Raw genomic sequence first — 22,133 nt, forward strand, 5'->3', positions numbered from 1 at the left:
GCTGTGATGAAGAAATAGTGTGATTGTGCAGCTGGAAGCAATGGGCCTACGGACAGGCACGCAGCGTGGCGTGCTTTGGGAAGACTTTTGGCTTGCCCCGGATGGCAGGGGGGTTCAAAACAATGTGGTAAGACAGTAGATAAGTTTGTAAAAAATGAACTCTTCAAGTTAAGAGTGGGAACGGGCACAACGCGACGCCTCAGCACCACCAGCGGGCAGCTGCAGCGGCCAAGCCCGCCCTCCAGGGGGCGCTGCCCCCGGTACGGTTCGGCACCCCCGTCACGTGACGCGCGTCCCAGTCTGGGATTGGCTGAGGCAGATCACGTGCGGCGGGACGCGGCGCGGCGTGCGGGACGAGAGCCGCGGTTGCTGTGGCGACAGGGCTGGTGCCGCGGGGCAGGTAGGCCGCGGCGCGGCGGTACCGCGGTGCTCGGGGTGCGCTCGCTGCCCACCGACCGGCTCTGGCGCTGGCGGGGCTGCTCCGTCGCGGCCCTAAGCGGGGCTGGCGGCAGCACCCCGATCCGGGCTGGGGGCGGTGTGCCGCCCCCGCGGGCTGCTGTGAGGACCCGGTGGGACCGCTCCGCGGCCTGGCGAGCGCAGCCGTGCGGGTCTGCAGGGACCGGCTCCGGGGCCTTTGGAGGTACCGCACGGGGGGTGGGGTGTGTGTGTGTGTGTGTGTGTGGCGTGTTTCTGGCTTCTGCGGCTTGTGTGGCGCTGGGGTGGCCGGTGGGCTGCTGCGGGGCTGCGCGAACCGCTGTGCTGCCTGCCGACACCCCCTGCGCCCACCCCCTGCCAACACCCCCTGCTTTACAACTTTCTAGGTTTGCCAGCGATCCGCCGCAGCGGTAGCGCAGGGCGATGGGTGACGTGCTGGCTTACGAAGCTGAGTTACTTGGACTAGTGAGAGAGGTTGGTTTTCTCCTTTTCCTTTTTTTGGTTGAAATGAGAAAGGCAAAATTTCATGCTTGTATTCAGAGCCGGGCGTTGTAACTGCGGTCTGAATTCTGGAGTTACTTACCTGGCCAAGTGTTAGCTGCTCCCCGAAATCGCACTGACTCCTGCCGTGTTGTCTCACAAGCAGAGTGCATCACCCCAGTGCACATCCCCGGTTTGCACACCAAGCCGACGTATTTGTTTATCACATGTCTGTGCAGAAGTGGGTGGTAGATGGCAAATCCACAATGCTAGCTGCATTTTTTAACGCAATGAAACACTTTATACACTTTGAACGATTGTTTACAATTACATTTAGTCACACTTCATTCTCATTGGTTCTTAGAATATTTTTTTTCACTGCACATGTTCTGTGGGGAGGGGACTTTCTTTTAGTATGGTAACCAAGGGTAGTTCACACATAGTTCAAGTAATTTTCTGTTTGGTCTTATTAACCACCTGGTTCTTTTGAGCTTATCTTGTTATGCCCCGACTTGACATTATTTATGGTGTCTATCCCTTCTCCCAGAGCCATGTTCTGCCAGCTGTGTGTAGCATCCCATTTTTCACTCTCTTCTGTTTGTCACTATAGGTATTCACATATTTTGTTTAAATTTCAAGTTAAATATTTGACTGGCCGCCTCTTAATTACGTATCTGCAAGCTGGTCAACTATAGTCATGCTCTGTAAATTCAAAGGGCTCAACGTTCATTAAATGCCGGCAAATGTCAAATCAGTCTAGAATTAACTATCGTTCATTGCAAATGAGGCTTTCATTAAGGGAACAGTTGGGTTGATTAAATCTGTAGACAGCTTTGGAGCTCAGGTCTAGTGTGTGATAATCGTGAGATCTTTAAAACACTGCTTAGCTGTCACCTCATTCCGTATGTGTATAAAATAAGAAACGTATAAAAACCCTAGAGCTGACAATGCCCAGGCTGAAGTCCTGAGGCTACTATCTCTCCATGGTTTAACACCTAAGCAGGATTTTCTAGGTAGGCCATTTACCCATATTGCCCATAAAAGGAAATCAGGTTATATTCTAAAGTGTGAAACGGTCCTGTGAAGAAGGCAGCAAGAGACAGACTTTCAAGGGCAGATGCCTCTATGGTAGTCTGCGCTGCAGCCTTCTGGATAAATTGGCTAAAATGGGATATTTATGATTTGGAACAAGAGCACAAACTGTGATCTCTGCTGCTTGTTACTGCCTCATTCCTTTGATCATGACTGTGTTGGTAGCTTGGTTTAGGGCTCTAAGTGAACGCTGAACCAACAACTGAATCCCCCTGCCTTGTGTGCTTGTGTGACCCAACCTACTGCAGAGTTCCGCTGGTGCTGTGGAGGGGTGATCAGGAGCAGCAGTCACCTGTCACTATGCCCAGCTTTCACCAGGTGGGCTGTTGACAGTCTGTTACTGCTTGCCTAAAGAGTCTACCAAATGGCAAAATCATACACAACGTAAATCTTTTTGTGAATCTCAGAAGACAAATCTAAAAAGGTGTTTAAGTACTTAAGCATTGCTACACCACTGTTTATGTTAATAGTGAAGGAGCTAAGCAATTTTTGTTCTCTGTGGCAGTGTTGGGAATCTAGATCAAGTTTGCAAAATGAAATGTGATGTCTTGCCCCAGTAACCAATAACTAGGAGTCCTGACATGGGGAGAGGAGGGGAAAGTTGTGTGTAATATGCTGGCTGTACATTGTGGGATGAAGAGGCAGGGCTGTTTGTTTCTCTCAGAAGAACAGCGCTTGACTAGTTGGTCATTAATTTGGTTTGCACAGCTTCAGATGAGTGACCTGGCTTAGAATTCAAGCTGTCTGACTGCTGCTGCAGAGATGAGAATCACACTTAAGAATTCTGCCCTCTGAAAACATTATTTGCAAGGAAGTTTTTTACTTGTTTCTTTCAACGAAGGTATAGCATTAATGGATTTTAGTTCTTTTTCTTCTTTGGTTGAGTGAAGTTACTGACTAAATCAAGTGGCATCATTCTTTCAGAGCGGTCCAGGGAACTGGTTGAGTCACCATCCCTGGAAGCGTTCAAAAGATGGTGTGGATGTGGCATTGAGGGACATGGTTTAGTGGTGGACTTGGCAGTGCTAGGTTAACAATTGGACTCAATGATCTTAAAGGTCTTTTTCAACCTAAATGATGTTTTGATTCTATAATGTGCTCGGTTGTCAGTACTATTCTCTAGGATGCGGGGGGAAATTTATTTGAGAAACAGTATTTTCCTACCATGAGGTACCAGCTCTTGGTTTGTACTGTCTTTGGCATTTATGGACCTTGCAACAGGGGAAAGAATTTTGTCAATTCATGGGTCACACATTGAAGCATTAATAATAATAATAATAAAATATTGTTCTTATGCGCTTTTGTCTTGTAGTATTTGGATTTTGCTGAATTTGAAGAAACAGTGAAAGTATTTACAAAGGAATGTAAAATAAAAGGGAAGCCACTACCTAAACCAGGAAGTGTTTCCTCACGAGATTCAAATGCTTTGCCTGTTCAGGTAATGCATCATTTTTAGTCTTACTCGAAGTAAGTGTAAACAATTAAAGGCCACTAACCACAGTGTGAACTACTACAGCATTGTGATTATCTGAACTATCTGAACAGATTCTTGATTATTTGAAGAAGTCTGCTAGCAGTCTTCTTCCAGTCCAGGAACCTTCAAGTTTGGTCTTTTATTTTTCTCAGAACTCCAGTCCTTTTGAGCCTGAGACAGTAGTTTTGGTTCACGCTATTTTAGGTTCTGAGCTTGCCATGCTTTGGCAAGACTGATTTTCACACACTGTAGGCATTTATTTTTCCCTTATGGTAAAGGTGGGTCCACAGACTGACATGCTTGAGAATTTGGGCCTCACTTCTTTTATTGATGGTTGATTCAGGCTCTCAGAGATATTGGACAGGTGGAGAAGGAATATTTAGACGGTGAATGAATTATGAGAGATTTTAGATAAAACTTTGAATTCAAAGTGTTAAGATGACTCTTGAATTCTTCATTCGCTAACCTACTGTCGGAAAAAATGTAGCTCTTCTGTGTTTCGTTTTTCACTGAATGCTTTTCCCCTTTGCAGAAAGATCTGCTTACAGCATTTGAAAATGGTGAGCAGGAAGTTTTCTTCCAGCTCTGGGAGGACCATATTTCATCTTCAGTCCGAGACAATGAACCAGTTGCTCAGAAGCTGGAGTTCTATCTTCACGTATACTTTGCCGTCTATCTCTTCAAACACACTACGGGAAAACCTGTAAGTTTAATTCACAATTCACTCTTCAAATTATTTTTGTTTTACTTCATTTATTTTCTTTAATGTGGGTGAGAATGGGATATTTAGTAAGAAGAATTTGCAGAATGTGTATCCAGTTGTTGGGCCACAGTCTGCATTTTAGTTGAACCCAGACCCTTTGCATTGTGAAGAACAGAGATGGAAGTTGGTGTCCTTATCTTGGAGCTCCTGGGAAAATACCAGCATGCTGATACTTTGACACCTGTAATTGTAGTCCATAGGAGATTCTTAAAACACTTATTTTGCTTCCAGTTTGGACTCAAGCTGTGTGTTGAAATGCAAACGTTTCTGATAAAATGGGAAAACTGAATCTTTAATTATATTGAAAACTATAATTCCAAGCTGTCATAAAATAAAATCTCTGTTACATGGGACTCTTATGATGGAGAGACATTTAAGTAGCCTGGAGTCAGCCAGATCAGCCAGGGCTTACTAGCTCTTGCCTTACACTTGTCAGCTGCTACAGGAGTATTTGGATGCCTTGAGTGTGTTTTTAAGCCCCTAAGGAGCTTTTGTTCTGTTATGTGTGCCAGCTCCCCTTCCTGGTGCTGTGTGAATGGATTTTATGGTTCTGCACTTAGCACTGAAATAAGGCATGTCTAAAGTAGGTGTTTTCTCTCTGGCCTGAGTGTGGAAATGGCACTTTGCTTTAGAAGTCCAGCCTGAAGTGCGCAGCAATAATTTACATTCAAAAAGTAATTGTTCCTCTCTTTGTTGGACCTGATGACAGAAACAACATTGGTTTAAATAATCTTTTTTTTTTGAGTGTTGAAAACAAGATATAATGCACTCTAGTTAAATAAATGTTGCTTGTTAAATAAAAAATATTCTGGGATTTAAAATTTTATATTGATGTATTTAGGTCTCTGCTTGTATTTGCCAGCTTTACAGTGCATTCAGAGTTTTCTAAATTAATACACGGCTTTATTTCCTAGAACAAAGCTGAACTTGAGGAAAGGTTTTCTCCTTTCAAGACTTACCTGGAAACAAAAGCAGCTGCACTGAGCCAGAACACAGAGTTTCTGCCCTTCTATGCTTTGCCTTTTGTTATGAACCCCATGGTACATCCTTCATTTAAAGAACTTTTCCAGGTAAGTATCTGTTTTGCAGAGATGGTATTTATGATGATTTTCTTCATGAGTAATAGATATTGAATGATGTTTAGTTTGGTAATTGCTTTTATTGTTTTCTTTGAGACATTACTATCATAAAAGAACATATATTTGATGGAGGAACTGTTGTGAGAATGCTGTCAATAACAGAATACCATCTTAAATATATGTTTTTTATTTGCTTGAGGCCTAAATGGTATGCCAGTTTTCTGTCCATAAATAAGAATTGCTGCCTGTCCTTCCTTTCCACACAGCCCTGCATGCTTCTGGGAATTGCTATAGAGTAGTTCAAGTCTTTCCCAACCTCTCTATCTGTGTATGTATAGTTGGATTTAAAACATGATAGCTAGGCATAAGGAGACTGAAGCAGTTTTGTTTAATGTGGAAAAGAGAAAGAGTTTATAAGTAATCCGTGTGTAACAGAAAATGACTCAAGGTTGTCTGTGTTCTGAGACTCTTCCCCTACACCACCCCACCACCCCCCCAAAAAAAGTGGAAACAGCTGGTTGTGTGGTTGCACTTGAACTGGATCAAGCAACTCATCTGCTTTGTTTCCCATGAATGTGTGTGTACACACGTTCCCATGTACACACACACACGTGTACACAATTGGTTTGTAAAACACGTATGATATTTTGCAGGGTTATATGCTTGAAGTGCTTCACCATCCTACCACAGGGACAGTTGTCCTGGCTTATCTAAGCAGCTACAGGCAGTTGTTGTAGTGGGAGGAGATATCTTCAGCCTGCGTTGCTGCCACACGCTTTTTGATATCAAACCAAAGCTTAAGTTATACTTGTCCTAGGGCTGACTTGAGATGTACCAGCTGATGAGGAGCTCCAGTTGAACACCAAAAAAAGGCATAAACTGCCATTTTCCTTTGGGACTAGCTATAAATAATGAGATGTACTGGTTGACCTCGGAGGTGGGTTATGACTGCTCTTTGAAAAGTATTCTTAGCAGCTTTTTTTTTTTTTTTTGCCTTATCTAAGACGAGATCTTTGAGTTTATTCATAGTAACTCAGTGTCCAAGCTCTTAGTCCACAGTCACTCATATTTTCTTGTGGGAATTGTACGGCTCATTCCATGTTAGTGTTGAAACACAGATTGTTTTACGTTTGAGAAAGAACAGCAGTGAGTCACTAGTCTACTAAGCAGTGTTCTTAAGGCATATATTTTTTTCCTCAGGCGTCTGGTGTTTTATATAGCTGGAGTTCCTGTCTGTTTGTGTAATACATCTTGAAAAATAATACACGCTCCTCTCTGTAGGAGACATGTTTCCTTTGGTAATCTACAGCATACTGTGGTGCAGCGCTGTCTGGGTACAGAATTGGTAAATGCAGCAAGTAAATTCTGCATGCTCTCCAGCATGGTAAAATAAGGGCAAATCCTGAGCTGTGAGAACGGGTTGCAGCATATACAGCAGTAAATTTAGGAAGCTCCTGCTACTTCTTGGAAGATTCTGCTTTTTAATTTGCTGGCTAGCTTTTTATCAAGCAGAAACTAGCTTAACTGAAGGTTTGAAAAAGAAGAAATAAGCATTCAGTGAATTTTTAGATAGAGTTTGGCTTTTTTCCTTGACTATTATTTTCTTGTGCTAATGAGACCTTATGTCAGGCAGAAGACAGCATTCCAGTTAGAGGCTGATACGTTTGTCTATTTTTTGTGTGCGAGTTGTTTTCCTCCAAATCCTTATTTTAGAAATTTAGTACCCTGATCGGTGATGTCATGTCATAGTTATTGACAAAATTTACAGTTCCCATATCTTGTTAGGAGTGAAAGATGACTACAGTGATTACTTTCTGAAAACCGAGCAATGGAAAATTACTTATTTTGTACTCTATTTAATAAATTTAAAATTAATATTAATATTTTTATCTTTTTCTCAAGTTGCTTATATATTAAAGGTACTTCTAAATTAAGAGGCAGTCGTTGCATGTGCGTACAAGGCACCAACACTGTATGATAGTTTTGTACTTGAAATAAAGCTACATTGTGTTTTTAGAACTCTTGTCTAGGAATAATGCTGAACTATTCTAGCTTCTGTACACTTTTATGGGTAGCTAGCAAACACATTCGCTTCAGTTAACAGTGAAGGGAAGATCTTTCAATACAGTGCTGGCTACCTTGTTTACTAGTGGCAGATTGCTGGGATCCGAACGGTACTTTCAGGACAGTGTACATATTTGGTGATCAACTGTCATAATTTGTTTTTCTTTTCGAGGATTCTTGGACATTGGATTTAAGGACAAGATTGGAAAAGTTCCTGTGTCTGACTCTCAAAGCCAGACAGACGCCTCGGCTTCTCACTCTATTTGTATCCTTTTGAGAAAACACTTTGAAGATGATTAGAAGTACTGTGAAGAGGCCGTATAATTTATTGGAAGAGCGCACTGCTAGGATTTATTGCAGAATTGCAGTAATATTGCCGTTAGTGTTTTTATGATAGGAAACACTGTTTATATTCCACATTCAAAAAAGCCTTTTAAAAAAGTTATGTAAAGACAATGTATAGATGTATATGAACCTGCATATTTATTATATGACCATTCTTAGCTTCCATGTATAAAGTACAGGATACCTGTTGGCACTGACCTGACCTGACTTCTTTCTTGGCTTTTGTAAAGCTGTTGGTCTTTTCAATTAGCCATTTCAAGGACTAGCTGAAAGTTTTCCAGGGCTTTTAAGGGTTCCAGAAATTATTCTTTTACTAAATGGCTTGTTTCAGACTGTTATTTTTTTTTCTAATAATATTGTTTAAGCTATGTTGTCAGGCCTGATTTGCAAACTGTCTAGCTATATGACAAATTTTCTTCTCCATTTGTGGTTAGTACAGTTGAAGGCAAGGTAGAGAGCACTGAACTGGAGTCTTAGTTTCTGTCTTTTTTTTTTTTTTTCCTTCTTTTTTTTTGTTTTTAAACAGAAATTGAAAGTCCTTTTCCTGCTGTATCTATCTCTTCTCTCTGCTTATTCCTCATTAGGGAGTAGTGGACTGGATCCTAACTGAGCCTTGAATATTTCTTAGGTATAAAGAAGTCACTTCAGGTATAAAGTGTGTCACTTGTCTTAAAATACTTGCATATTTGTATGTTGTTTCTATGTAAAATTAGCGGTTTGACTTCTGGAGTTAGTAACTCCACTCTAAACATATTGTATCTTACACTTCAGGGCTGGATCTAGTATTTTTAAAGGTTAGCAAAAAGTTTGATGTTTCCATGCAACATTGTACATGGTGCACTTAGGAAATTTTTATGTATTTTCTATTGATTAATTTATCCTTGCTCTCCTGTGAAGCATCAGGCATTGGCTGTTGCCTGGGACAGTAGGAATATTTGGCTTGGCTGGGTTTGTCAGTTGGCTGAATTTCTCATTCTGTGTCTCTGGAGCAAACACGTACTGAAAGGATGCACGTTTTTCCTAAACTACTGCTACTTTTACAACAACAGAAGGAGAATGGACAGTGCAACAAAGGTAAATGCTGAGATGTGGTAAGGATATTCCGTAAGCTTATACTGGGCTGTAATAGTAGTGGAAAGTTTGCCATGCATCACTAGTTTCCCCATCATTGCATGTGTAGTCCTTTGAAATCCAGACTCCTGTTTTAGTGATAGCTGTTGCTAGGCTGCTTGAGGTCAGTAGGGTTGAGCATAGGCATGTACTAGAAATGGGAGAGGGCCTAATAGTAGAATGTGTATTTCAGGACAGAATAGGCTTAAAATGTGGTGAAAACAAGTGGAGAACTCTGTACAAAGCGCATACCAGTTTTCCGTTTTTAGTTATGATGAAACTTGTTTCCTCAGATTCCTTTCCCATACCTGCTTCTGCCTATCTGCATCTTCCGGATTTGAAATCTCACTTAATTATTCTGATGACTGTTTGATGATCTTAGACAAAGTTGATTTTTGTTTCTATTCACTCATCCTGTTTAAAGTCCTAAAATATTACATATTGCTGTCTCCTGAATAAGAATGTTTTAAGCATGACTCTCTGAAGTGTTACATTTCTACGTAAGCTGTCCATACACACTTAAGTGTGCAAATTACTTGGGACTCTTCAAAAAAGTAATAATTTCAGCACTGAATACCATTAGATTTCAAGCGCTGATGGCACTTGAAATATGTTCCTTTTAAAAATCAGTTCGATAAATAGAACTTGGGTTCCCAGCTACCTTGCATTCATTTTTTTCACTTCACTTTGTGTTCACTTTATTGGTAGGGATTTTTATGAGCCCAGCTGGGTTCCTAAAATGACTTTTCATCTTGAATTACTTAAATCTGTAGTTCTACACTGAAGATTTTTTATTTGTAGATTAAATTAAGGAGAAAGTTAGGCTCATCTCCCGTTGTGAGTTCCAGGTATTTTCTTTGTTATTTTGTGCTTTATGTTGTGTTAGACTTTCACTGAATAATAGAAAGATTTTCCGGAAGTTAATCTCTTTTTTTTTTTTTCTTTTTTTTCCATTTGGTAGACTTTCCTGAAGGCAATAATTCCATACTCTGAGGAAAAAGAAATAGTTACATGGTTGGTCCTAGGTTATTTTGGGCCTAATTATTTTTTATTTAGGTAGCTTCTGTGCTTTGCCCAAGTATGAGGACTGTCATGGTATTGAATCTTTGCAGGTCAGCCTTAATTTGTAGATCTGTTCTGTGCCTTGGAGGTTTGGATTTTTTATAAAGGTTACTTCAGGCCTGTTTTGTATGAAAGTTTTGGATCAGAGATGTTATTTTTGCAGCATGCTGCTCAGATCACATGGGATCCATGGTACATACTGCTGGAGAATGTTTACTTTATCAGTGAAGGAGAAACGCAAAGAGAATTAACAGGCAATGCATGAATGAAGAGCAGTATGGCAAAGGGTCCTGAAAACAGCCTTTTGTAAATAGTTGTCAGCCGTTAGTCTGACATACTGAAGCACTTCAGGTTTGGGTGGGGTGGTGTACATGCTCTTCAGGGTGTCCTGGAGAGTTTAGTGTGTTTACCTTACCTGTTACAGTCTGCCTTTTTACCCATTTGCCAAAAAACTTCAATACCTGTATGATTTTCAAAGCTGTCTGTGTGGCAGCTGAGCTTAATTTGCAACTCTCCCGTATGTTCTCAGTTTGGCTGGAAAGAGAATTGCAGAATGGTTGGCATCTTGCAGAGAGCTTCAGACCTTCTGTGTGTCCTCTGTGCTAACAGGAACAAAGGGAATTAAGTATTTAGAAGTGTGTTCAGCTACTGTCCCTTTCACTGCCTCATTACAAATCAGTGGATGAGTTCACAGCCACTCTTCCACTACTTTGGGGAAGGGGAGAGTGGGGGAAGTGTGTCACATTGCCACATGAGAAGGTGAAGTGTGACCTACCTGTCTGTCAAGATTTGCTGTGGTCTGAATGACTATTAATGTGGAAAGATGGCAGTTTAGAATATGGATAATAACTTTTATGGAAACAAGATAAGCAAGGAGACAAGGCAACTACTGCCTCTTCTAAGAGCAAGGTTTTAGTGTCTTCTAAGGAGCCCTGGTGTTTTGACAGCAGCTCTTGGGACTTGCAGGTCCTCTGCTGAGAGCTCTGGTACATTGTATGCAGGAACTCAGCCTGGCCAGAGTCAGTGCTTCTAGCCAACTGTGTGAGGGTGGGCTGAGATTAGGGAGACAGAGAAAGCAAGCACAAGGTCAGGAAGCACGTTTGAGGTAAGTTGTTGTAAAGGATTAACAACCAATCTCTCACTTAGAGAGAAAAGCTTATTGTGGAATTACCTCTGTGTGTGTGTAACTCCTTGGATGCTTATAGGAACTGAAGTCAACACACTAAAAAAGCTTGACAGTTACATACACAAGAGAGCAGGCATGAAGACTGGTAGAAACATGCAGTAGTTCAGATGATGCCTAATGCCAGTGTCTTCAGTTGGCAGAGTCACAAGCTTTACTGTATGCTGTATCTTCCTAAACCAGGAGGTTAGTCTTCTGTCCTTTATTTTCTCCTCTTTTCCTCTATGTATGAATAATGATTCTGGTAGGTATTAGGTCCAGAGCTCTCCCCCCACACCCTGTATAAGCTTATCATATGTAGAAAGCATAGATCCGTGTTGGAGGTTGTGTCTGGGAGAGGGAAAGGGAGAAGCTAAGTGTTTTGTGTCACACTGATTCCTGTTATGGGTGCAGTTTGATCCCTGCTGCAAGGTGACATAAATGTGAACTGCCTCTGAAAGGCACTCTTTCTTTTTGCCCAATCCTGACTGAAACGGCAATGATTTAACATGTTAAGCAACAAAATATTAATTTTTATGTGGAGTGGTAGCTCCCTGGTCTGTCGGCGTGAATGTTGTTATTGGTTATGGGGATGTGGCAGGAATGCAAGGGGGTAATGGGGCAGCACAGGACCAGCTCTTCCAACAGCCGTCTGTACTTGGGTCAGCCACACGTCAGTGATGAAAGCTTCCTGCTGCTCTTTCAGTAAGAGAATTTTTCATGAAATACTTTTACTTTTTTAATAAAATTACTTATGTGTGAGAAGATAGTGATATAAAAAATGCATGATATGACAAGACTTTGAGGTTCCCCTCTTTGACTCCCTCTTCTTGGTAAAGACCAGTGTTTATAATCCCTGAATGTAACAGGCAAGGGGTAAATTCGACCCTGTTTCTTAATTGCCAATACTAGCATTCATCAGCTGCATTGAGTTTTGGTTATGTAGTTTTTCCTGCTGACTGTAGCTGGAAGATGGATTTTCATCACTGGGAATTTTCCTCCCTGAGCTATGAAAAGCAAAGCAAATTGAATGCTTCTTGACTCGGTGCTTCCAACTTTCCTCTGAGTGAAAGTCGTGCTCTAAATACGTCCACTGGAAATTTCTGAATCCAATGTGTTGTCACAGTTAAATAGAAATGTATTCCAATTTGTTCATCTAGGCAAAGAAATAAAGTGCTGAAGAGTGGCTAGTTTTGTGCAATGGTTGCTCTCAGAATCTTTATTGGTTTAGAAAAATAATCTTGTTTTGGAGATGTATCATATTAAAGCTATGGTAGCAGTTTAGCAGTGATGGCCGTGGAAAAAAAATAAAATAAAAAATGAATTATTATTATTAAAGAAGAATAATTTGTGATGTCTTTGGAAGATATCTTAACTCTTCTGATTTTTAAGTCGATGAATATTGATTGCAGTTGAGATGGTTTTAACAGCTTAAAGAATTGTAAAAAAGTTTGACACTCAGCAAGATTAATGTTACTGGGAGCTCTTCTAATCTTTTGGGTTTTAAGTGCATTTTGCTGGATTTGAACAGGATTTGTGGCTTGTCACAGCTTCTATTGTTACTTCACACCGTCTTTGGCTCCCTCCTTAGAAACTAAGAAAAATATCATTAGGTTAGCTTGATTTCAGTTTGATACCAGGTATCAGTCACAAATCCTGCAGGTGCAGAATGTTGCCGTTCATTAATGGCTCTCAGAAAGCAGCCATTCTTAGAGGGGAGGAGGCTGTAAGAGTAAAATAACTTCTTTATTTTTTTAAACTATTATTATTATCAACACGTAGATTTTGAGAAAATACAGATTAGAAGAAAAGGTACCTTCTTTGTATTCCATGCTTGCTTTTAGGATTGTCAATTATTTATAGCTAAAGTCTATTAATGCACATTTTCTCTAAAAGATCCCATTAAAAAGATAATTTTGCTAAATCTTCTGAAAGTAAAAATAAACTTCTGTCATCTACTGCTCTTAATATAAACGGGATAAAAGCAGCCTGTTTCAGAAACCCTGAAATCCATAAGATGTGACAAGTTTTAAAAGCGATTTCCAACTTCTGAATTCATAGAACTAACGACTTTGATAATTTGTAATGAAAGATTTACAAACAGTTTTATTTGAATAGTATTTTTTCTGGCAGTTTTGCGTCTCATGTCCATATGTTTATAGCTTTTTGAAGCTGTTTGTTGGATACTTGTGCATGATTAGTACATCTCTACCTGCAATATAACTAGATTGCCATTGTAGAAGATGATTTGTGAAGGCTCTACCAGGTAAGCCGTAGTGCTAACGCAGGACTTCCACTCCATATTTTTCCCTGTCCTGAAGATTACTCCACTATGCCAACTTCCATGGGTCAGCAGACGTTTGTGCCTGAGTTCAGAGAGCAAATGGCAAGGGACAGTGTTTGTATAACTACACCTAAATTCTCCAGAGCTTGCTTATCATAGCTGCAAGGTATTATATGCTGAGGATTTTTTTTAAACAGAGCATAACTGTGTGGTGAAACTTTGTACTGCTTAAGATTCTCCAAATTAAGATCCCGAAGATATCTTATATCCGTGATGTTTCCCAGTGCTTCTATGTTACAGGAACATATGATCTACATCTTCATGAAAAGACGTAATGAATCATCAAAAAAGATAATAGTTTCCTCAGAGATCATGGGCAAAGTCTGTTCAAAGGCAGGAATAGGAACTAGTTTTTCTAGTTTCCAATTTTGCATCTTAGGTACTTTCTTTGTTTTTCTTCCCTTTGGGTCTCAGCTGAGTCATATTGGGCTCTTTGGAATGCTCTACTCTAACCCCAGAAAATTTTGAATCTCTGAAAATGAGTCCTGCTTCTGCCTGAAACTCTGCAGTCAGGCTGATTCCTGCCCATTTAACAGAAAGTCTTATGGTAAATACCCAGTCTCTGCAGATGGCGTGATGCCATTTTCACAACACTAGAGCAATACTAGCTTCCCAGCAAACTAATTCAAAACATAATGTTCTAGCAAATTACGTAAACATCAGCAGTAACAATAGGATTATTGTACCTCCCCTTCACAGTTTTTTCTAGTCATGAAGATGTGCGCTGCAGTACACAGCCTCAGATTCCATGTAGAACACTAATTTGGCTTGGTCTGGGACTGGAGTGGAGGATGCAGATTGGTGCTTAGTTTGCTGCTTTTGTCTCTTAAAGTAATTGAACCTGAAGGAAAAAAAAATGGATCAGGAATGTAACTCTTTTAAAATTCAGACAGAAATAAAAGAAAAATTTGAGTTATTTTCAGAAACTGAAAGTACTAAAAGTAACTAATACAGCTTGCTATCAAGCAGTAAACAATAGAAACACCTGGAAATTTTTGTGTGGAAGTAGAGAATGAAGTAGAGAATTCCCAGTAACTTCAAAGAATCCAGTAAGTGTTTCAATAGCAGATGAAGAACTGGATAACTTGAATGTTGTTTGGTTGTGGGTTTTTTGAGAGTTCTACCATTTCCCTTAAAAGACAGAAGACTTTGTATTTACTTTAAAATAAGCAAAGCACTACATAAGCTAAATATCAGTGGTCTATCTCTGTAAATTAACTGGAGAAAACACCCAGCCTTGCAGTGTAATCTAACAAACACTGGCATGAATCCCTGGGTGCTGTCATTCTCCCCTTTTTGTTATTTTATCTTTGAAGTGGCTGCTTGACCTTCCCAGTTGCTCCATGTGATGTTTTTTGCCTACTTTGGTGAACGTAGAAGATACTGTGTCAATCTCATCTGCAGATAGCAAGTTCCATTAACCAAGTCTCAGCTGCATTTTGTCATATATTCTTCTGATTTGATGCCCACAGTCTCATTTTGTCTCTAACATGGAACATCTTGTATCAACAGATCTTTAAAACAGTATCTTCTTCACAAATATAGTCAGTGATGTTTATTGTTGTTGTATTGCTGCTGTAACTGTGAAACAATTGTTTCTTTGGGCAATTAAGGCAAAACAAATACTTGTAGCTGTTGTGATGAAATGAAATCATATTAGTAGTGTGGAATTAACTCTTGCAGTGAAATTCTACCTCTTAGATAAAAGTAATTCCACAACAGCAGTTGAAGCTGTCCCTTCAGAGCAGTAAAAATACTTGTGGATTTTTTTGTGATTTAGGTTGAAAAGGTGATGTTACTTCTTTTTCATTATTCTCACGACAGAAATGTTGCAACATCTTCATCAACAGTTAGTGGAATCTGAGCACAGGACCATGACCTACCTGAAACGATTTAACAAAATGCAGGCGGACTACCGTAATCTCATTGGAGTCACTGCAGAGCTGGTGGATTCCTTGGAGGCCACAGTCAATGGCAAGATGGTAAGAGATGACTCAGATGTGTACTTGCTTCTCCCCCACAAGAAAATATATAGAGAGAGTGGATGCTAGAATGTGAATTAAGCTTTGTAGTTATGATCATTTCTGTAAGTACCATCTCTACTAATGAAACACAGCACTTTGAAAGAGGTGAGGGATTGTTCCATTGTCCCTGAGTACTAGCATAAAGGTAGTGCAGAAGATGGGTTGAATTGTGCTGGCTCAAATCTTGAAGAAACTATCACCATCTCACAAGACATCTTGGATCTCTTGTGAGAGCTCCCTTTTGAGCTTTGGCATCAGCAGTGATTAGCGGGCATTTCTGAGATTACTGACTGCAATCAAGCCTATCACAGGTGGTTGTATATTTAAAACTGCTGCCAGGTCTGGTTTAAGTTACACTGTGGTGGAAGCAATCTCTTCATCCAAAATTTTGGTGAGGGAAAAGCTTTACTCCCTGTTCTGGTAAGCTGAATTTACTGATTTAATTAGTAAAGGAAACTGGGGTAGGACTGCATGAATTGTTCGCTGTGAGAAATGGGCTACACGTATGTGACCGAAGAAGGTACAATGTTCTTAGGGATATTTTTTATACAAAGATGATGTAATGTTTCGTCTTTTGTGCCGTCTTCTCTGGAAGCATGCCTCTGTACTATAACTTCTGTATAACCAGAAAATTATTCTTATGGCAGATGTTAGTGGCCTCTAGATGCTTTTAAAGGAGCTGTGAATTGTTCTCAGGGAGAATGACCTAGGAGTTCCTGTGCTGCCTGCTGAAAAGTCAGCATGTACCTTCCTGCCGTCATCAGCGTGAACATCTTGTAGTTTGTTACTCTGCACCTGGGATCACTGTCTGCTCACATCATTACTGCAGGGGAAAGTTTGCCTGTGGGTGTGTGTTTTGCTTTACAGAAGATTAGGAAAGGTACCTGCTCACATGAGCTTCGGTAACAACAAGAAGCACATAGTAATTCATTTGCTGCCTCTCATTTCACACTTCGGTGCTCTCCAAGGTGATATCCTCTTACCTGCTGAGGTGGAGGAACCAGGCACTGGTTATCTTTTGTTGCGGATGCTTGTTTAATTTCCTTTGTAAGCCTTGTGCTGAGCAGTCTTGTGATCCTTCCCAAGCGTGTCCAGTTGAGGGTGCTCTTTCGTTATGAATCTTGTTTGTGTCGTTTCTGAATCCAAAGTGGAGTTGGGTATTGAGTGCAATCATGTTGAAGTTAACAACGTTCTGAATTTGAAGGGGTTTGTTGTATTGCTATAGGTCAGAATATCAGAAGTGTCCCTGTTTGTGTTTCTGTAACCTCGGTTCTCTCACGTCTGTTCTGGGGAAGCTGAGAATTGTTTTGAAATTAAGCAGTTTTATTGTGGTGTAGATTTCCTCAAATAGAAAAAACTAAACCTGCTGAGATATTTTGCATTGAAACACAAAATGCTGTACTGTGTAATTCATATTTGTTCTCTCTGCTTTACAAGACAGTTGCATAAGTTCTGCCCTTTAGCTAGACAGCACATCATCGTATCATTGTCTTAAGTCTAAAGCACAAAACTGTTTCATACTTACTATTGGACAAGTTACCTCTTGATTGAGGAAAATCCGTTTGCAAACGTAGGTGGGACAAACTCTCGTTTTCTTCTAGACTCCCTGAAAGTGTTTAGCGTTAGTCTTGTGAATAGTGTAACTATTCCCAGATGAAGAGAGTCTACAGTTTTCTTAATTTCTGAACAGAACTGTAGCTGCAATATATACCTTGTTCTTGCATCTATGAGTGTCAGGTGTGTGATTTCTTGCCCTTTTAAAAAAAGAAAAAAACCCACCACCAACAAAAAACCAAACCCAAACAAAACAAAAAAAACCAAACCAACCTTTAGTATAGAAACATATGTCTGGCAGAAAGTGTAAGTTTTATATAATCTTGTTGTCTATTTATGTTTCTTAATTTTTAGATCACACCAGAGTACCTTCAAAGTGTTTGTGTTCGCTTGTTTAGCAATCAGATGAGGCAAAGTGTAGCACATAGTATTGACTTCACAAGGCCTGGAACTGTAAGTATTAACGTTTGGGATTTTTACAGTAAATGTCTCAGAAGACAGTACCATTTAAGCTGTATATTGAACAATGAATGTGAAATAGTAAAGCAAAAACATTGTGTCTAAGCTTATGTCTAAGAAAATATGGCAATGCATAAGGTTCTATTGATCTCAAGTGCTGGTGAATGATACAGTTACACAGTCATAGCTACATAAGTATGATTAATTCTGTGTTATGGTAACACGCAGCTGTGTACCTGTAAAATGCTAACTGAATGTTTAAAAAACCAAAAAACAACCCCAAACCCCCTAAAACTAATGTGCTGAGTACAGTTTGGTGGCACATCTTGGCCAATTTAATTTAGCTTAAAAAAAAAAGGGGGTGGGAGGGGTGTTGCTCAGCTCTGGGTACATGCTCTGTTGCCTTTCTGCTGTCAATGATGCTCCTATAACCCTGGAGTGAATTGGCTTAGCCAGCTAAAGCAGAAGCATCAGTCAGGATCATGAGAATAAATGGGGGGAAAAGAGGAGGAAGAGAGGACCTCCCTTTTTTTGTAAGAGCTAGTTGTTAGATGGGCGGTTAGATGATACACCTAAACCACCTTGTTAATATATATGATGGGCTTTCACCCCCTATCTAAGGGTTTTTGATCTTATTGATAAGCAGCTCAGGATCCCTAGGGTTATTTTCTTCCCTCTTCACCAGTTGCTTTTTCCTCTTCAGATGGCTGCAGTGTACTGAGCTGCTTGTGCCCATTAATGTTCTGCTCAGTCTGCTCTGCCTAAATGGAGAGGGAGGTGTTTTTCCAGCAGCAGAACCAGCTTAGGATAGTTTCTAGTGTCTGTGAAACTGTGCCCCTGGGGGTGTGAAATTTAAATGATAGTGTAAGAGCTGTTCAGTGGTACAACCTTTTTAATACCTATCTTGTTCAAGATTTTCAAATAAACATTGACATTAAAACTGCTTTAAAACATTTTAGTACAAAATGTTGTGTGCTGCTGCTTTACAAAGACAAGCCAAAGTCACGAACTGTGCTTATTGTTTTTGCCATGCCAGACATTCGTGTATACTTAACTTTTTAGTAGGAGAGCTTTGTAAAGTGTCAAAGGAAAAGCAGAAGAAAGTAAGATTCTTGCTCCTTATTTTAGCCAAGGTTTGTAATAACAATGACGCTATGAGGAACGTTTTGTTCCTCTTGAAAATATGTTACAGAAAGATGAGAAGATAATAAAAATGTTCCCTTTTCTATGTGCTAATATTTTCAGAGATAAATATTATTCGTCATTGCTCTTCAAGCCAGTTTAAATGCCCTCGCTTCCATGTTAATGGTCAGAACTCCGTTCTCTGACTTGCATGTCATGGCTGCCATGCAGCTTTTGCAGGCTGCGTATCCCAGGGTTTCAGGAAGGAACCAGGATCTCTGTTTGTCAGCTACTTCAGCATTAGGGGCTGTCTGTCACTTCTTTCTCCTCCGGTTTACACCATGTCCGTGGTGCATGGTTATGTCATCTCCCACCCCATAATGTGCACCCCCCTCATCTTTCTTCTAACCAGCAATTTTCAGGGGTCTTCCCTCTTTCCCTGCTGATGGCTTTCCAAGATAATCCTTTATGTATCCCAGTAGTCTTCGGCATTTTTGCCTTCTGATGTTGGGGTTGTATGTATCTCCCAGCTCCCCTTCCATGTACTGAAATTATCCATTCTGTACAGCCGCGTACCATTTTCTGTCTGTTCCTGCTGTCTGCTTGCATCAAGGCTTCTCTTTTTCTGCTCTTCTTTCAAGGTGCTCCATTTGTCCGGGGTTTCACTCTTATTATTTCTTTTCTTTCTGTCATAAGTTGATCCTCTGATCTCTTGAACTCTTTTGGGAAGTCGGTAGAGAGAAGAGTGTCATCTTTACGCAAGGTGCTGATTTGTTTCTTTGTCTACTCTGCAGAGAGTGCAGAAGTGGCTGAAGCTGTGTCTTCACTGATAAAAGCTGGGTGGATTACTGCTAGACTGCATAGGTCTTTCCGTACCCCATCACATGCTGTGTTAGCATAAACATCTGTCCTCGTACAGTTTAGCCTGTAGGTATAGGCATCTGTTTCCTTCTCTGTGGAGAAAAAAGACTTCTAAAATTTTTAAGAACAATAACTGGTCATTGAAGAAGTGGGTAAGCAGCAGTGCATAAGCACAGTATTTCAGCCAGAATGTCTGTCACTGGAGGTTTTTGAGATCAAGGTAGACAAACAGTTACCATTTACAAGGAATGGTTGATGCTTGGCTGATCCTTCAGGACAGATTAGGTGATCATTCAAAATCTTTTGCAACTGTATTTCCTCTGTTTCCTACTAAAAGATGTTCAACTGTGAAATGACTCTTTATCTTATGCATCATATTTATTTATTCCTGCTTCTCTAAATGTGTCTCCAAAAGCATTTCTGCTCCAGAAGCACCTTTGCCACTATACTTAACCCACTGTGGCCCCTTCAGCACAGTCCCCAGCTATGCAGATAGGTCAGAGAAAGAGGATTTGGTGGTGGTGGATTTTTTTCCTTCCTGGAAGTAAATTTTTGCCTCCCTTCTGTCCCAAATTAGGCAGGTTAAGTTGAGTAAAGCTGTGTTCTTCTGGCACGGTTTATCTATTTTTATACTAGGCTTTACTAGTGTAACTATTTCTGTGTGACTTCATGGCTTCTTTACCCACACTATTTGAGGTAGTTGCTGTGCCAGCAAAGTCTCTAGTGAAGGACCAGGACAGCTATAGCACTGAGACTGTTTAAATTAAGGGTTTCTCGACTGGTTTAGGTCACTCCTTGACAATGAGGTTGTAGTAGCTACTGTGGTTGAAATCTAATGTTTCTATAAAGAGACCCACACACTCAGGCTGTCTGAGGCATTAGCCAAGTTTTGGAGGGCTAATCACAGTCTTTGCTTGTAGACCTTAACTGCATAATAACCAGGTTTCCTCATCATATCCTCTTGTCCACACTTGATAGATCATATTTTCTTGTTTATTTCCAATGTGGAGTTCTGGTTTTATATATGAATAGCAAACATGCAGAAACATAAATAAGTGTAAGAAGAAAAAATAAATATAGCCCATCTTCTGAGATGAAAAATGAGACTTCTTCCTCATCATCCTAAAATACTTCTAACCACTCCCTGACTCTGTGGATCCAGGAAGCCAGATGAGATGGACTAAAAACCAAGTTCTGACTGTTTGCCACTAGGCCACTATAGCATCCCGTTACTTTTTCTTCAAGGATTCCAAATACCTCATTGTTATACACTTAAATGTTATTTAAAAGTTCTATTATTTAAAAGTTCTATCCTTAAGTGGTTTCAGGTTTTTGTGTAAGTTTTGGAATAAAGCTGGAGGCATTGTGACCTAGGCTAAGCAGTAGCATGAGTTTGCAGCATCTGTGCTGGATTTGTGTTGGAAAGTCCCTTCCCTTTTTGCTCGTGGCTAGTCAGAGACACTAGAGTGTGGTCTTTCCAGCTACTCCATTTCACAAAACTCCTGCTCTAAGGGGCAGTCACCTGTATAATTGCAGATGGAAGAGACTAGCAGAAGGGCAGCTCCTTTGCTCATCCATACCATTTAGGTGACTGTGTAGGCAAGATAAGTGAGAGGTTTTAAAAAAAGAGAGATGTCAGTGTCTAAAGAGTTTTGGCAGGCATTAAATATGGTGGTTTGGGTGGGTTTTTCCCATTTTGCCTTGAGTATTCAGGGTTTGTCCCTATCTCACTGACATCACTGATATTGGGACCAAACCCTGAAATAAATTGGTTTTGGCAGTTAATTATCTCTAAACAGGGGAGCAGAAAAGAAAATCATTAGCAAGGAAATTACTTTTTTGTTGTACTACTGCATGCTTAAATTTCTACCACTTTTACTTATGGGATGAGTGGATATGCATCCCATAGTTTGGAAAAAGGAAGTACTTGGTTTCAGTCAAGATATACTGGTGCAACTCAGGGGACAATTCAGGTTTGGGAGCAGGTTCTGAGAGCAGAAAATGCTAAAGCTGCATCATTCTCTGAGATGTGTACTTGAGCTGTACAGTATATTCTGTTACATCAGCTGCAGTACACTGGTAGTTTTAAGTTATACTGGGAAGGAAGATCGTACCACTGCTGTAAGCAAAATGAGGTATTGCCCAAGGAAATTAAAGAGTATACCTTGGATTACATCCTTGGTAGCATTACTTGTATGCAAACTTGATTTTGTTCCCAGTGCTTTGTATGCTGTGTTCAATTTTTAACATCAGGAAAGTAGTGTTGTATAATATAGAGCCCTGAGCTCTCAGGCTTTGAAATTATAATAAAGGTAGCGTGTATCACTTGGTAATGTGTGCTGTTATTGTGCAAACATCAGCTTCCTGGTTTGGCCCCCCTCCCCACCATGGCTGAAGGCCTGTCCTTTCATACTGGAAGAAACATTTATCGGGAAGACAAATCCCAGAACAAGTCTTTCTCACCAAACTGGCTTTAAGACCTGAGGCAATGACATCTCTTAATGAAAAGACTTTCCCAGTGTAATCGTACCCACAAAATCTTATTTAGCAAGAGCTTCTGGTGTTGACTGTTGCTTTGTGCTCTCTGGTAAACTGGCTTGGATGTCATTCTTTCGCAGAGCAACTTCATGTCTCTTGCCAGCTCTGTGACCTCCTGGGTCAGCTGTGAGCCTGCTCTACAATCCATTAACAGGATGCATCTGC

The 22,133-nt window shown here is 40.4% G+C and overlaps 1 protein-coding gene across 6 annotated transcripts in view; it reads left to right on the forward strand.

Moving 5' to 3' along the window:
- Positions 1 to 315: 315 nt before the first annotated feature.
- Positions 316 to 22,133, forward strand: part of ARMC9 (armadillo repeat containing 9) — a 67,552-nt gene continuing 45,734 nt past the window's right edge. For 5 of the 6 annotated variants that reach the window (XM_037406975.1, XM_037406978.1, XM_037406980.1 and 2 more), the window contains exons 1-9: positions 316 to 400; positions 822 to 909; positions 3,320 to 3,445; positions 4,014 to 4,184; positions 5,159 to 5,314; positions 7,560 to 7,652; positions 8,782 to 8,806; positions 15,235 to 15,392; positions 17,343 to 17,441. In XM_037406975.1, coding sequence (XP_037262872.1) covers positions 859 to 909; positions 3,320 to 3,445; positions 4,014 to 4,184; positions 5,159 to 5,314; positions 7,560 to 7,652; positions 8,782 to 8,806; positions 15,235 to 15,392; positions 17,343 to 17,441 — 879 coding nt within the window. In that variant the 5' untranslated portion in view covers positions 316 to 400; positions 822 to 858. Of the gene's footprint in view, positions 641 to 821; positions 910 to 3,319; positions 3,446 to 4,013; positions 4,185 to 5,158; positions 5,315 to 7,559; positions 7,653 to 8,781; positions 8,807 to 15,234; positions 15,393 to 17,342; positions 17,442 to 22,133 lie in introns of all 6 variants that reach the window. The other variant, XM_037406976.1, reaches the window with a different exon arrangement.

The sequence above is a fragment of the Falco rusticolus genome, chromosome 13, assembly GCF_015220075.1.
Source record: "Falco rusticolus isolate bFalRus1 chromosome 13, bFalRus1.pri, whole genome shotgun sequence".
NCBI classification, from domain to species: domain Eukaryota; kingdom Metazoa; phylum Chordata; class Aves; order Falconiformes; family Falconidae; genus Falco; species Falco rusticolus.